At 51.2% G+C, this 16,664-nt stretch overlaps 3 protein-coding genes across 3 annotated transcripts in view; 1 reads left to right on the top strand and 2 right to left on the bottom strand.

Moving 5' to 3' along the window:
* Positions 1 to 14,924, bottom strand: part of DBNDD2 (dysbindin domain containing 2) — a 27,018-nt gene extending 12,094 nt beyond the window's left edge. Inside the window, exon 1 of the mRNA XM_090286465.1 lies at positions 14,860 to 14,924. The gene's annotated coding sequence lies outside the window, so the exon portion shown is untranslated. The remainder of the gene's footprint in view (positions 1 to 14,859) is intronic.
* TP53TG5 (TP53 target 5) lies at positions 1,171 to 6,646 on the top strand. Its single transcript, XM_090285979.1, has 5 exons — positions 1,171 to 1,177; positions 1,349 to 1,437; positions 5,380 to 5,454; positions 5,633 to 5,760; positions 6,151 to 6,646. The coding sequence occupies exons 1-5, from the start codon at positions 1,171 to 1,173 to the stop codon at positions 6,641 to 6,643; spliced, it is 792 nt and encodes a 263-aa protein (XP_090142105.1). The 3' UTR covers positions 6,644 to 6,646.
* On the bottom strand, positions 12,235 to 16,664 carry SYS1 (SYS1 golgi trafficking protein). Its single transcript, XM_090286470.1, has 3 exons — positions 16,499 to 16,664; positions 14,860 to 14,927; positions 12,235 to 13,501 (listed from the first exon to the last, which is right to left on the bottom strand). Exons 1-3 carry the CDS (start codon positions 16,658 to 16,660, stop codon positions 13,261 to 13,263), a joined length of 471 nt encoding a protein of 156 aa, XP_090142596.1. The 5' UTR covers positions 16,661 to 16,664; the 3' UTR covers positions 12,235 to 13,260.

Raw genomic sequence — 16,664 nt, 5'->3', positions numbered from 1 at the left:
ATTATGAGAGGAAAAAAAACAAAGGAGTGGAACCTCACATTCATTAGGCTGCTATCCAAAAGTAATAATAGTAATAACAAGGTTGAAATAATAAGCAGAGAAATTGGAACTCTTGTGTAATATTGGTTGGAATGTAAGACAGTGTAGCCATTGTAGAAAACAATATGGCAGTTCCTCAAATAAATTAAAAATAGAATTACCATGTGATCTAGCAATTCTAGAGTATACTCAAGTGAATTTAAAGCAGGGTCTTGAGAGTATTTAGGTACCCATATTCATAGTGACATTACTCACAATGGCCAAAAACATGGAAGCAACCAAGTGTCCATCAATAGGTGAATGAATAAAGAAAAGATGGTGTATGTATCGGCAGCCGTCCGTCTCGAGAGACGATGGTGTAGCTTCTTAAGAGTCTATCTGCACCGCCGAGAATGGCTGTGCAGTCCGACTCGGGAGTGACACGGTATCTGTCTCCTCCCGTGTTGAATCGACATCTTACGATGACGCTGGAGTGGTCTCCAGTGAAGCTGAAGCTACAGAGCCTGGGCAGGGTGATATGGAGGGTCTGCTGTTGCCCATGCAGCAGACCCCCCCCTCTTCGCAGCTGAAGGATCCAAGGGAAAGACGGAGTCAATACAGCTTGGCTTCAGGTGCGCCGCAGGAGTTGCCGGTGTTGACTACAATGTCAAACCACCTTAGGGACTCCGGCTCCGGATTTTCTGTCGGGGTTTACTCCCTTAGCCTTTCCCCTGAAGAGGTATGCCGCAAGGCAGCGGAGGTTTTTTGGAGTCAGAGTTTTCCTTCTCTGATGTGCCCTGACTGGAAGATCGAACCAGCGACACTTAGCTCGCAGGCCGACGCTCAATCCACTGAGCCAAACCAGCCAGGACTGGTGTATGTATACACAACAGATTATTATTCGGCCTCAAAAAGTAAGGGAATTCTACATGCTACAGCATGGACAAACCCTGAGGACATTATGCTAGGTGAAATAGGCCAGTCACAAAAAGACAAATACTGCATGATCCCACTATGTAAGGTACCCAGAGCAGTCAAATTCATAGACAGAAAGTAGAAGGGTGGTTGCCAGGGCCGGGGGAGGGGAACATGGAGCGTTCTTGTTTAATGGATATGGAGTGTCAGTTTTGCCAAATGAAAAGAGTTCCGAAGATGGATGGTGGGGACGCTTGCCCAAGAATGTGAATGCACTTAACACGACTCAACTGTACACTTAAACCACAGCTAAGGAAAAAAGAAAAGCAAGAGTGGTGCTTTTCTGCTCAAGAGCCTTGGGGTAATATCCAGTATCACTTCGGCTACCCCTGACGACCTCGCAGACCCCCGGCAGCCACGGCCAGCAAGGTTGCAGGGCCTGAAGCAGAAGTGGAAGGGGCTGTCCAGGACGCGGTGACTGTCGCCAGAGCAGCAGTTCAGCAGGTAGGGGAGTCGCCAGAGCAGCAGTTCAGCAGGTAGGGGAGCAGGCAACAGAGGTGGAGCACAAAGCCATGGGCCGGGGGGCCAAACCCACCAGGAAACCATCAACAGGACTGCTACCCAAGCCGCTAAGACTTCCTCAGGTTTGGGGGAAAATTAGGCCTCCTGAAGGGACAAAAGGGAGCCACGGGTGACTCCCCTCCAGGCCCTGAGCTCTGGTTAGGGCTGCCCCCTTGGCCTGGTGCCTCATTAAAGCACATGTTAAAAAAAAAAAGCCTTGGAGTTAGTTCCCAAGGCTTACCAGCTGTGTGTCCTTGGTGATTCCCATGTAAATGGAAGGACCAAACCAGATGGGATCTGGAAAATGGCTTTGGGAGCCATTGCTGGGGCACAAAGTCCGGTCATGAAGAACTCCCTGTCCCCTTGGGGATGAACTGCCTAAGCAGGCCCAGCTGAAGAGAGGGGCATGTGAGCGGTGAAAAGCATGAACTGGAACAGAACAGTAGGGGCATCAGGGCCAGGCTCCCAGGGCCGAATCCAGCCGCCTTGCCTCAGTTGCAGGGACCCTTCCAAGGCCCTCGGGCCCTCAGGGCAAACTCCAGGCAGCCTGGTGGGCAAGCTCACTCCTCCAGTTTCAGCCACAGCCCCTCTTAGCCCTTTCTACTCTGGCGGCATATAACTGTTCACAATCCCCTTCCACGCCTATGTTTTTAAGAATTCCCTCTTTTGAGAATGTCCTGCCCACCTTACCCACCTCTGCCCAACCAACTTCTTCTCCTCCTTCATTCCCTGACCTCCTCAGGCTGGTCCTCTGTGTTCCAACAACTCCCGGGGCTACCTTTATCATAGATGACACTACTTGTTTCGCTATTCCAACAAATACTCGTTGGGTACCTACTATCTGCTAGGCACTATTCTAGGCGCTGGGGATTTATCAATGAATAGAACAGAACACTCCCAGCCCCCAGCCACTGAGGAGCCATACTGCCCTGGGCCTGTAAGCTTCTTGAGGGGAGGCATGCTCTGCCTCTGATGTTGCTGTCTTCGGTGCCTAGCACACAGTGGGTCCCCAGCACTTGGCACCTGGGGGCTGAGTGGCAGGTTTAGATGATGCTGATGCAGCCCACCAGAGTCCAGTAGCGCCCAACCGGTGCGAGCTGGAAATGCCTGGCAAGGAGAGGAATGCCTGAGCAGGCAGGGGGCCAAGGAATATTGGGGTAGACAGCAAGGAGAAGGGAGGCCACCTTCCCTGTCTTCCCTCCCAAGTCCCCTCCTGGGGCTCTTCCCAGCATGTTTAGCCACCCTCTCCCCCCCCAACACACCCCGCTCCCTCACCCTAATATATGTAAAAAGCTGTTCTGTGGTCTAGGCTTGATTCATCACCCCTAAAAGGCAGAGCTAAGCACTCCCTAGGCATGCACGCCCCTCCGCCCCAGAAGCCACATGGTGTGAATCGGTTCCCACGCTTGGATGGGTATCAGATTAGCCAACTCTATGCGGGAGAGGGGGTGAGCCCGAGGAGTTGTTTTTCATAAACTCTTCAGATGATCCTGATGCGGCAAGCGAGGCAGATGATTCAGGGCAGCCCAAGTTACCGCAGCCTCCCGTGACCGGTCCCACCCCTTCACCACGTCTCCTGCCACTGCCACGCGCCCCTTCCCTTCCCTGCCCTCCTTCAGACGTCTTCTCAGATCTCCTCCTTTCCATGCCACCCTTTTCATACAGCGAACCTTCTACCTTTGCTCTCTTATACCCTCTTCCCTGTTTAATTTTCTCCACACACTTATTTCCATTCGCCCTAACAGCGGTGTGCCAGGACTGACTTACAAGGGATGGCAAAGCCTATTACATTTTCCGGAGTTAAGCATAGACACCTTTAAAAATTAAATTATACAAGCTTACTTAATGATATTAAAAACAAAAGATGAAAATGCTCAAACTCACCACTTTCTAAATTTTTTTTACTACCTTTTATTATTATCTATGTTCTTGAGAGTCTTCACATCTGTAGAAATACATACTACATATATAATAGTATGGTATTCCGCATTTCTGTTCAACTCTGCATTCAGTGACATCACACCAGTAGCTTGAAATCAGCAGTGGAAGGAGTATTCACACCACAGACAAAGGGAAACCTGATAAATCAGGTTTGATTTATTGTTTTGATATAGACCAGGGGTGGTCATAGGCCAAATGCAGCCCATCAACTGTTTTTGTAAATAAAGTTTTATTGCAACACAGCCATGCCCACTCATTTACATATTACCTATGGCTGCTTTCACACTACAACAGCAGAGCAGAACAGCTGCAACTATATGGTCTTTATAGAAACTTCCCAACCCATGGTCTAGCCTTAAGAAAGTAATGGAGAGGTTAATAATGCAGATCAAATGTAAACGTGTGCCTTGTCTATAGCTGCTACATGGAAATAGCAACACACACACACAAACCCTAAAATGAGAAAATATACTCCCAATATTTGAAAACTCTGATCCCTTAGGCAAATAAGTTGATCATGTCATTGATGAATGGGTGGAATTCTAACATCTTTGTTCTTTCATTTTTTCATTTTCTTTTTTTAAAAAGATTTAGTTAATTAATTTATTTTAGGAAGAGGGAGAGGGAGGGAGAAAGAGAAGGAAAGAAACATCAATTGGTTGCTTTTCGAATGCCCCCAGTAGGGTACCTGGCCCGTAACCCAGGCATGGGCCCTGACCCAGAACTGAACCGGTAACCTTTCAGTTCTCAGGCCAGCACTCATTCCACTGAGCCATACCAGCCAGGGCTTCATTTTCTTCTTACTCTTAGTGTAAATGAAAACGTCAACATTCATGTTGGAACTACACTTATTTATCCATTACAACCACAGGTTGGCTATGGATGTAAGAGTTGGGTACAATTCAAGAAAAGCATACTGTAAGAATCAACTAGCTCTACGAAATTTACAATAAAGAGTACTGTCAAATTTCATTTTAGATTTCTGTCAGTAAAATTTATAATATACACACACACACATACTTCGTTTTAGAGAGCCAATTATTAAAATTTACAAGCACACACACAGTTTTGTTTGCCTTCCACTAGGATGTAAGTTCCTTAAGGGCAGGAATTTACTTTTATTGCAGTACTTAGAATGACACCTGAAATGTACCTAGGCTACAGTTAGCACATGTGACATGAATGAATAGATGAGAATAGTTGCAAACTCCTGGTTTCATGGGTTGACTGTCAGACCTTGGGTTTCCAGAGCCACCATTATCCAACTGTGTGACCCTGAGTAAATTATTTCACCTCTTTGAACCTTGGCTTCTTCATTTAAAAAGAGGAATAACCCTCTTACCTCACAGGGAGGGGTGACAATATATGTCTCTGCCTGCCACCTCCCAGGCTTCTGCACAGATGGGAGTTTCTTCCTGACCCACCACCCCTGCCACACACTCTCCTTGGAGACCCAGCCCTTCTGTTGTCACACATTTCAGTGATGTCACAGCTCCCCTCCCTGGGAGCTGCAGCTCAACCACCCCCATACCCAGCCTGCGAGCTGGCTGAACCGAGAGGGCAGGGCTCAGGCAGTACCTGGTACCAGTGTGTCTCCATCTGGCTTTGAGGCCTCACAGCCCCAGCATGAGTCCATCAGCAAAGAAGAGGCCCAAGAATGGTGTGGTTTTCAAGGTTAGACTAGGTCCTGGACGGAGAGGGGACCTCGCAGAGGCCAACCACACCGAGGGCTGGTGGAGAGAAAGGGGGAGCTGAAGAGTGAAGGGGGGTCGGGAGAGTGAGAATGGTCTCCTCATTTCTGTCCCCAAGCTGAGGTGACACAGCTCGCAGTCTAGGGTCGGTCAAATCATGCTGAGCCACATGGAGAGGCCTAATGGAGGCACTGGGAGGGGGGTGGCAGGGTTCTTCCCGTGTGAGTGCTCCCTCTCTCTCTCTGTCTCTCAGATGCAAGATGAGAAACTACAGGACAATGTACAGCAGCCTGTCCACAAATTAATTGAGTGGAACCAACTTAAAATGGTGAGATGCCCCTTTTGGTCCCAGCTGAGAGCCTGAGCACCCATGTGGTTCCTCATGCAATGGTTAAATGACCCAGAACGAGTCACCGGGCTGAGCTGAGCCACAATGTGGATAGGGAGTGGGAGGCTGTCCCAGGAAAACTGAAGCTTCTGTTTCTCTGGTTTCTCGACTCCAACAGGTACTAAAACATTTGTCATTCTTGATGCTATTCAAGAGCTCGAATCCCCGGATCCAAGAACTGTATAACCTGGCCAAGAGGTGCTGGAATTCGCCGCTCAAAGTTCCGAAGGTGGTACTGATCTCTAGGTGAGCTCAGCCCACCCACGGCCTCACATGCACCTGACAGCTAGCTTTCCTAGAACAGGCAGTGTGCTCAGGAATTTAGAAAACCTAGTTTTCATCAAGCGTCTGTGAGAAAGGCACTTATGAGCCTTATTTTACTAATAAAAAGCTGAGACTCAGGAGATGAAGTGACTTGTCCCAGTTATCTGACCTGGTTAGTGGCAGAACAGGATTTGAAGCCATTCCTGTCTGTTATCAGAGCTGTGACTGTAACCCTGGTCATCACTGTGCAATTATAGGACTAACTACCCCCTGGGGTGCGGAGCATGCTGCTCAGTAGCTGTCTTGGGGCCATGCTAGAGGACCAGGCCTTAGTCCTGCGCTGCTGACCGCTGTTCCTCTCCTTGCCAGGAGCAACACTGTCTGCTCTAAAGTGGACCAGAAGATCAAAGAGCTCCAGGAGGCTAGGTGCTCCAAGAAGAAACTGGAGTCCAAGAAGTTAGAGTCCACAAAAAAGCCTCAGGAGTCCAAGCCCAAGGTGGGGCTGCGGGAGAGGACAAAGGTCTGGCAGTCCCGTGCGGCAGTGTCAGAGAGAGAAGAACAGGTAGAGCCTGAGCTCCCAAAGACATGGAGGGATCAACGCCTGACCACTTGCCCTGGAGCCTGGGAGAGGCAACTGCCCACTGGGGACCCCGGAGTTGTCTTCCTGAAGACCCACCGTGGGGACATGGAACAGCTGGAAGTAGCTGACCAGTGGGTCTGGTTTGAGGGACTGCCCACGCGGATCCACCTCCCAGGGCCCCGGGTGATGTGCAGATCATCCACCGGGCGCTCGGTCAAGCGCTGCTGCACCCGCTTCTGCTCTGCATCACTTGAGCTGCCTATGTGCCGCCCATACAGGGTGTGACAACGCCACTGCCAGGCCAGGGTGAGATGCAGGCCCCAGGCAGGCCCAGCACTGGGCCCCTGAGTCAGAGGGCTCAAGATACAGTCTTGGGGGCTGTGACTGGCAGTGCTGGGGGGCCCCCCCTTCCTGCCTAGAAAGGGAAGCTCAGAGAGGGAGAAACCATTGACCAAGACCACACAGCAGCCTAGTGGCTAGGCTGGAGCCTCTCAGGACCCAATGAGGGTCTCTAGGGAAGGAGAGGCACACCCTGGGAGTGTGGGTTCTGAGGTGGGTCATCCCATTGCCTGGAGGCCTCAGGAAAGGCCACAGCTGCTACAACTCAGAACCTCCCAGAAGTCCGAGTAAGCAGTTCAGGAATTTCTAAATGGGAGGGAAGGGGATGTGGTCGAGTAGGGGCTCTGCTACATCCCATCCTGTCTTAGGTGAAATCCACTCCATTTGTTTTATTTATTCATGCTTCAAATAAGATTTACTCTGAAAAAGTTCTTTAGCATGAAAAAAATAGAATACTCCAGTCACACCGAGAGAGAATTCAGGTCCCGAGAAAGGAAGGGGGTGATGCACTTGGGGGTCCGGTGGGAAGGGAGGCTTCCCCTTCACAAAACCCTCATCCCATCCGCCAGGCTTCGCAGCGCCCGGTCCCTAAGCCCGCTCCCTGGACGGCAGCGCCCCCTGGGGGCGGTCGTCGCTCCTAACACCAGGTCTCCGCTCGCAGGTGGTGTGATCTCGGATGGAAGCCAGAGTGTGAGCAGAGGGCGGATCGTGCAATTGTCTGAATGGAAGGGTTGGATGGGAAAATTTGCGAATATACAAATAAAAAATCTCCCATATGGCACTGAAGAATACTTCCGTTGGCTCTGTTTGCCTGGGGCTGGAAAGGTTGGAGAAAAGAGGCCCTTGCGGAGATGGGGGGTGAGAGTACGCATCACTTCAGGCTTCTTCCACCCCATCCCCAGGTCCCTAAAGTCAGCCTAGAACCCAGAACAAAGAAGCCGAGAGCTGCACCCCTCCCCACCCCCGCGAACTGGCCTCCTGAGTGGTGTGCTCTATGAAGTCATAGAAAGGGAACATTTCGTGGGTGCTTTCCGGGTGTTTTCTGGGTGCCAGATGCCTCACGATGGCTCTACAAACCAAGGAGAGAAGGAGACCACGGTGCAGAGAAGGGAAGTACTTGCCCAGGTTCACACCACTAGGAGTGGTGGAGCAGGGACTCTGACCTCAGTCTTCTGGCTGCTACCCATTCCCTTTTCTGAAGAAAGGTAAAAGGCCCAAGGGAGCATCCATCCAGCCCGCCATGCATGCGCGTTGCGCCCTGATAATCACAGCGTCGGGTGTCAATAAATGGGTGAGTCAAAAATCACAGAAGGCACCACGTCAGTCAGGAAGCTGGCACCGTGCCCCTGCTGCTCCCTGTGACACTGCACGGACATCATCCAACAAAAGCCCTGGCCCGCCCATCCAGTCGCAGTGACCCTCTGTTGGTGGAAGCTATAGGGCCCTGAACACGCAGCTGGGGAGAGGAAACCCCAGGCTTTCTCGAATGAAGCCTATAAGCCTCTGTCTTCCTTCCCCCAGAGGCAGGAGGCGCTGAACACATGCCCGAAGGAAAGCAGCAGAGCCATCCAGGGGCACTGAGCCCGACCCCACCTCACCCCCCAGGAGTGAGGGCAGCGATGAAGAGGGCTTCCCAGATTGGGAGAGAGAGTAAAGGATGGGAGGGACTCCCCTCAAACCCACCCCACTGGTGCTCAGCACCATGACTGTACATCCGGCAGAAAATGGAACGTGTTTCCTTTGGGGCAGCAAAGGCAGCCAGGCCGGCGGGGCTGCTCTGCTCTGCACGGCTCTGCCTGGGTAAGGCAGCCCAGCAGCACTCCCTCCCTGCCTTGCCGCATGGCCCCCACCAATGCTGTGCAGCCGCCACCCCAGGAACCTCCACTTAAAGCTCTCTTCCCAGCCCAGTTCCTGAGTCACCATTTGGGTTCCCTTGCTGGACGTCATGAACCCCATCAAACTTCAAAAGTAACCTCTCCTCCATCTCTCCCCCTAAGTACTTTCCAGTCCATCATCCACCTGCCCGTGAACTTCTTTTCTTAGGCTATCAGCAGGCAGGCAGGCAGGGCAGTGTGATGCCAACGAAAAACACAAAACATTCTGTTGAGGGCCGCGGAGGGCAGCACTATTTTTTGTGGAAGACTACCCAGGGAACCCCAATTGGGGCCTGGGGAGATTGGCAGCTTCCACTTTGCCCCCTGGAAGCCAACACTGCCAATGAGAAATGGCATGGAGCCACAGAGCCTGTGTGGCTAGGCCGGGCTCCAACGTGCCCGGAGCACCATGGGGGGACAAGGACGCAGCCCTTCTGTTTGAGAGACTCCTAGCAGGGGCACTTCTTCCAGTCTGCCCCCCACTAGCACTGTACTCAGTCCTCAGGCAACTTGCCTCCCACAATCCCACAGCTGGGGTCTCCCCACTACACCCTCCCTTTATTTAACCACTTCAAGCTGAAGCTCCTCTTTTGGGCTCAGATCCTGATTTGGGCAGGAGGTTGCAATGGGGATCAGAGAGCACTCCAGAAGTGGCTCCCCAACAGTTAACTGGAGTTGGGGGGATTAATTTTAGAGAATTTGAGTGACTTTTAAGTCACATGACCTCTCTGAGGCTGTTTCATCTGTTTATTAAATAGCGATACTAATATTCATTCCAGAAGGCTCTGAGCAAATTGGACTTGATGTAGGCAAGGCCAGTGTGTGGGGTACTGAACAGCGGTCTGGCCTTTTTCCATGCCTTCGTCCTGGCCCTGCCCCATAACAAAGCCCCAAGGCCAGTACTGACCTCCTTTCTCACTTACAAGCAGCTGCCTAACTGCCCACTATAGGGAACTAGATACTTTTCAAAAAGCCTGTTCTAAGTTCACATTCACAACCTTTTGCGAAGGTGGCATCTGGATTCCTGAGACAGTCCCTCTCATTATCTGAATCATGCACCCCTCAAACAGGACTGGAACATGGAAATAAGAGGCTATGGAGGCAGACAGGCCTAGCTTCTTACCCCCAATTTGTCTGCCAAATGAGGAAAATAATGGTGCCTATCTCATTGGATTGAGAATATATGTCACTTTTCAGTGCCTGGCACATAGGACCTCAATACTTGCAGGCTGTATCTATCATGATGAGCAAGCCAGACCCCCATCCAACAGCTGAAAACACTAAGGGCTCAGAAGAAAGGTGTGCCTTCTGTACAATGGGGTTGGGGGGGACAGACAATAACTATAAGATTTATGGGTCACTTCCTGGGTGCCAGGCCCAGTGCTGAGTGCCCTACACGTGAGCCTTGGTGAATCCTCACAGCCACTCAGGGAAGTACTATTATTATCCTCAGTCGACAACTGAGGAAACCGAGGTAGGGAAAGGTCAAGTAGCCTATCCAAGGTCTCGCAGCTGGTAAGGGGCGGCCAGGACTTCACTCTGCACTCCACTACAGCTCTCCAAGGCCTTCTGTGTGAGACCCCAGAGTTCTGACTTGCCCAGGGAGGGGTAGGGCAGGGATTGAAACCCTCAGCTCTCCCCACCCCCTCATGTCAATGCTGTTTTCACCACCCTTCGCTGATTTCCTACAGAAAACCTCAAGCACCACGGTGGCTTTTAAGTCCCCTCCACAGAGCGCCTCTCTTGTGCCTTCAATCTGCCCCTAGTCGCCCAGCTCCTAAGTCTCTGTGGTCCTTGGGCAGGAGTTCCTTGCCCACACACTGTCCGCCTTCTGGGACTGGTAGAATGAAGTTACCCCGATCTGGGAGTCACTGAAGGAGGAGTCTAAGGTCTAAAAACCTGTGCTTCCAGGGGTGTCTATTTGAGCTGTGCACACCCCATAGGACTCGTGGGACCTGGAGCTCCCGCCCCTGGTGTCTACCAACTGCCACCTGGCCCCATTTGGCTCTGATCTGGATAGGGCCACGCAGAACTAGAGGTTAGAGGCACCCTTGGGGCTGCACATCCTGTTCTGCTTTCCTGTCCTCCTTGCAGGTTATCAACTATTCTGAGCACCTGCTACGCACTAGCCTTCCCTTCTCTCCAAATGACCCAAGTTCACGTAGTGGCTGGGATAAAGGGGGGTCCGGACTTCAGACCCCAGGCAAGTCAAGAGATACAACAACTCAGAAGTGGGATGGATGTAACTTTCCTTTATCCTTTGGAAATAAAAACATTTCCTACATTCTTCTGTTCACTTTGAAATCTGTGGCCATAGTTAACGTACTGTATATCAGTTTTTCTTAGAAAGCTAGTAATGTTTATAAAGCACTATATACATCCTTAATATTTAAAACAGTAGGATGTCGAGGTATGATTATAAGGCAATGGGTTATTTAACCAATAAGAACTTATACATCCTTTAACTATTAAAGTCGTCCAAATGAGTTTGTTAATGTCACTACTGGTGCTCAAATCTTGGCTCCCCCAGCTCCTAACATGTAACCTTTGGCAAATTCCCTGGAGTATCCTCATCTGTAAAACGCAGAGAATATTTCCTGCTTCAGAAAGTTGTTGTGGAGATTAAGTGAGCAAGAAGCAAAACACTTAGCCCACTGTTGGACATCTAGTAAGCACTCAATAGATGTTATTTATTACTAAAATGACATCACTGCCTTTGCTCAATCCTCTCTGGAACCTGCCCCTAGATACTGCTTTTATTGTTACAAGTAAAAAAAAAAATTTCTTTAAAGTCACATATTTTTAACCCCAACTGTCATTCAGCTCAGTCACTATTTAAAAGAAAATCGGCTTCCCTGACTTTTGGTGGTATCAAATTAACACGCAAGGGGCAGAACTCTGTCATCACAGGAAATATGCAGAAGAGCACCAGCTCTTGAAGGAAACCCACAGAGAAGTGTGCCAGCTGCAGCAACCAGCACAGGTGACAAGGGAGATGGCAGCCACCATGAATGTCTGATGCCTTTGTCAAAACAAAGTTAGTCACGTGCCTTTAGAGTTGTGGTTCCTGGAGGAAAACCCACTGACCTAGGGGAAGTCATCTCAGCTGGCCTTGCCTCCTGGACCCCGCAGCCTCGCCAGAGCTCCCCGAGTTCCCGGAGGCGCCTCACCCTAGTGCTTTCCCAGCCTCGCCCAGGCACGTTCATTCTCAAGCCTTGGTCTTGTCAGACCCCACCCCCTACTCCGGAGGGCTGGGTGCCAGGAGGCTGGAAAGGCTTCCTGGGGAGATATAGAACTCACTAAAAGCTGAAAACTGACAGCTCTCTTGGGCAGACTCTAGAGGACCCAAAGAGGAGCACCAATGGTTTCAATGCAGAGGTGGGCCTAGACCAGTGCGTTCCACTGGACATGTTCAGAAATCACTAGCAAGTGGGAAAGGAACCCGAGAGTCATGGTGGTCCAACCAAGGTGTAGCAGAGGAGGCTGCAGGTGCAGGGGGTGGGGCATAGGACTTCCCTGCACTTAGTATTTTAACCACATGGAGGAATAAATCTGGGGTCCAGGAAAGGAGAACGTAACCTAATTCTTTATATACAGCTCCCCTGCCTGACTGTGCTGATCCCTCAGTCCCAACCACGGCATTACAAAGGAAGTACAGGCAGAACCATGGAAAATACTGTATTTATGTACATAGGAAGGCCAGCTGCAAGCCCCTCACAGAGGACACTTCACTCCCAAGAAAAATCCGAACAGCAAATGCCTATCTCCCTTGGCATTGTCAGCGCAGGTTGAGCTGGAACGTTGCGCTTCCTATCTCTGGGCACCCATCATACCCTTCCCATTGCAGAACTCAAAAGAAGTCCAGAAAAAGGACCTATTGCCAGAACTGACATCTGGTGGAAGCCGAGGTGCCTGGTCACTCCCAGGGATTCTATTGTGAGGGTTAGACAGGGACGACGCTGGGATGCTTCTCTCAGTCCTAAGGCCTACTACGCTGAACGCTGGCAGCAGGATGGGGACCCAGTAGAGAAAACTGGAAGTTAGTCACGGGTTCATGCGTGCATGCACACATGCCCATAGCAAGACACAGGTTCTGTGTCTTCCTTGTGCTTGACTGACTCCGTCTGCCGTCCTCTCCCTGATAGCAGCCTAATACTGTACACCGACATCTTTTTCTGCGGCTGTGAATCCAGACATCAGGTGCTTCTCCAAACAAAATAGCTGCGGTTCAGCAACATGATAAAGGTAACAGCTGTCCCAGGGAAATAAGACAGATGATAGAAGAGTGTTCTGCTCCAATTAGATATCCTTGATTTTTTTTTTCTTTTTTAAAATAACAGGCTGGTGATAGGTATGATGGCTCAAAAGTGACATGGTTCCAATTCTGCTATTGCCCACAAAGAAGTCCCCTTGCTGGCCTCCCAGGTACCAAATTCAGATCCCTTTGCTGACCTCTAAGACACCAAGGCTTCAGCAGATGGAGGCCATTCTTGCAGCTGTGATCCTTACTGCCCCCTGCCTTCTTGACGGGGCCTTACTATTTCTCCCACACAAACAGGCTTCACATTTCCAAGGTTCCTCTCAGACGCAGGATGGGCCTCATCTGGAGGGTCTGAGCAGCCCAAGGTGCTGGGGATGGGGGATGGGAGGGGGGGCCACTGCCCAGCAGGGTGTCCAAAGAACCCAAGTCTAGACATTGGATTTAGGGGCTGAGTTGAGGGGGATCTCCTTGAGCTCCGTCCGCATGCACAGGTACTCCCCGATGACAGCCATGAGCGCAATGCACACGGCCTGGACCAGCCACCAGGTCAGCGCCGAGGGGAAACGGGAGCTGTAGAACCAGCAGCCCAGGAGGTGAAAGAAATGGACAGTGACAGTGAAATCCAGACACTGCTTCCCTCGCCGGATGAAGTACAGCAAGCCCAGGGCACTGTGGGGAGAGGACAGCAGTGAGTTGTCACTGGGTTGTCCTGGCCTTAAATCATTTGGGGAGTAGGGACAATTAGGATGACAGCATAGAGGTCAGAAGCAAGCAAGATAAGTGAAGCAAGGGTTACATTATTAGATGCCTAGAGGAACTGGGCAGGTAAGGCTGAGAGTGAGTCAGACTAAGTAGAAGAAAAACAAAAGTATGAGCTTGATGATAAATGGCAACTGTCGCTCGGAAATGGGTGAGGATTGTGGCACCCTGAAGCATACATGTTCCATCCAAAGTGGGGACAAGAGCTACTTGCAGCTGGGTAAATCATCATGCAAGAAGTCTGGCCTAGAATCAATCTTCCCAGTTTTCAAGAGAAATCAGAAATCAGAATGTTTTAAATATAAAATACCCTGACTTTCAACTAAGTGGAAAAATGTTTTAAACACCATGCATGTACTGACAACTGTGTAAGCCCAACAGAACAGATCTGGGAGCCAACTGGAGTCAGCCCACCAGCTTTCAATCTCCAGTGTAAGGTCAAGAGTAGTAATGTGCGCCACGGCCAGGTCGCTCAGTAGGTTAGAGGGTCGTCCCATTGTGCCAGGTTGTGGGTTCATTCCTCAGTCAGGGCACATACAAGAATCAACCAATGAATGCATAAATAAATGGAACAAATTGATCTCTCTCTCTCCCTCTCCCTCAAATCAATTTTTTAAAAAGAGCAGTGATGTGCAAGGTACTATTATAAGTACTTCCATGAATTAGGTCACTTTATCCTTATAACTATGATGTGGGTAATATTATTAGACTTATTTTACTGATGAGAAAACTGGGGCTTAGACAGATTAACTTGTCCATAGTCACTAGACTAGTGGTAAAGCTGAGGTTCAAAGCCAAGTGAGTCTGCCTCCAGAGCCTGAGACCTTAATCACTATGCAAACCTGCCTCCCAAGAGACAGGCAACTGTTATGGGTGACGTTACACACTACCCAGTCAAACCCCTCAGTGTATAGATGAGGAGCCTGAGGCCCAGAGAGAAGGAAAGTAACTTGGCCAATGGCACACAGACCAAGGCTAGAACTCAGTTCTCCTGACTCCCAATCTAACCCTTTCCTCACCTCATTCCACATCAGGGAGGTGACCTGGGACAGAAGCTGTCTTACAGGCAGCATGCACAGCGTGACATAAGAGCTTTCCCGCTGAGTCCAAACACAATGAAGGAGCCCAGAACAAGCCTCTGCCACCCACTTTAGCCCACTGCACCCCGCCCCCCCGAACAAATGCCAGCCTATCTCACATCCCAATTTAGGAAGTTAGTTCCAGTGCTAAGACCCCAAAAGCCAGGCAGCAGAACTGGTGATACTCACCAGGTGAGGGCGTTGAGGATGAAGGACATCATGGAGAGCCGGCCTGAAGGGCTGGAAAAGCCCAGGATCTGGGGGGGGAATCACAAACGGAAACATGCTGGAGAAAGTGACTTGGTCGAGCCCAGGCTCCAGGACCTCAGCCAGCCTCCTAAGGAACTCTTCCCAGGGCACAGAAGACAATGCGCGCCTTCCTCTCCTTCATCTGTACGGCTGTCTATTTCCAACAAGGTGCTTTCACTGACACCCATCCTGGTATCTCATGTGACCCCTCCCCGCAGCTGGGAAGCGGTTACTACCCTCATCTTACAGAGGAGAAATACAGGCTCAGAGAAGTTAGGTGACTTGCCCAAAGTGAAAGAATAAGTAAACAACAAGAGCAAGGTCTAGGACAGGGTTCAGCACACTGTGGCCCCAGGGGCCAGGTGCCTATTGTTGCTAATGAAATTGCATTGACACACAGGCACACTCATTCCCTTAGTATTGTCAATGGCTGCTTTTGTGCTACAGGGCAGCGCTGAGCAGTTGTGACTTAAAATCTTTACTAGCTCATCCCTTAAAAAAAAAAATTTGTCCACCCCAGTCTAGAATTTAGACTGGGTGCATGAGACGGCTCTTCAACGAAGCCTAGGACCCCCACGTCCCCTTCCCAGCAGGACAGGGGCTCCTCCGAGGGGGCTGCTGGGCACCTGTGGGGGTGCGGGCTCCCCCACTGTTGACCCAATACTGCTGACCACCAAACACCTGCACAACACTGTCAGCTTACAGCCGCCTGGAGTACCCACAACCTCATGCGTCCGCACAACCACCTCACAAAGCTGTTGCTGCTGTTGTTGCCATTCTTGCCTCTTCCTGGATAAAACTCACCCAAGGGCTGCCCACAGAATAAGCAACAGGAGTAAGGATTCCATCCCACATCCCCCGGCCCCAAAAGCAGTGCTCCCGACCATCCGCCACCGCTGCCTCCCGGGGGGCAAACGCCTCCTAGGCTCCCGCTACACTTTATAAAGTACTCGCACCTTCCTAGGCCCCTTTGGGCCTCCTAACGTTTTGCGAAGGATCATGTGTCCAGTTTCCAGAAGAGGAAACAGGCTCAGAAAGGCGAAGCGACCTGCCCGAAGGCCCACAGCGAGCGTGTGCGGGCCGGGCCGGAACGCCTAGCCTTTCTGAATCAAAAGCACAGGTTCCGTGGACTGCGGGCCACAGCCTCTCTGCTGTCTCGTGATTTTGCAAACAGCGGAACTCAGGTTCAGAAACAGCCAGTGAGTGGAACTTACACGGAGGCCTGCTTTCCAAGTGCGGGGCGCTTCCATCACACCTCGGGGATACTCTTCTATCCATCCCCCTGCCCAATTGGCCACCTGAGAACCTTGGGGCTCAGCGAAGCGAAGGCACTTTCTCGAGAGCGTCAGAAGGACGGATCGGGCTGCCTGGAACGCTGCCCCGTTGCTAGGACAGCCGGCCCCTTCCCTTTGTGCTGTGTAAACCCGTCTCTGTTATCAGCCATTCCACTTGACAGAGGAGGCAGCTGAGGTTCTGCAAGGTGAGCTCCCTCCCCCAGGGTCACGAAGCTAGAAGGCGGCCCAGTCAGGGCTAGAGCCCGGTGAGGCCGGACCCGCCCGCGCCAGCGCGAAGATCCTACCTCAGCGTTGAACACCTGGTCCAGCGAGGGGCTGCTGCGCAGCAGCCCGTCCACCAGCGCCAGCCACAGGCCCAGAGAGCCGTAATAGACGTTCTGCATGAGGACGATCTGCGACAGGATCAGCAAGGGGTCCCACACGTAGCTGCGGAACTGGCCCGCCATGCCG

The sequence above is a fragment of the Furipterus horrens genome, unplaced genomic scaffold, assembly GCF_987537825.1.
Source record: "Furipterus horrens unplaced genomic scaffold, mFurHor1.1.pri manual_scaffold_8, whole genome shotgun sequence".
NCBI lineage: Eukaryota > Metazoa > Chordata > Mammalia > Chiroptera > Furipteridae > Furipterus > Furipterus horrens.
This window is presented reverse-complemented; position numbering and strand designations above follow the sequence as displayed.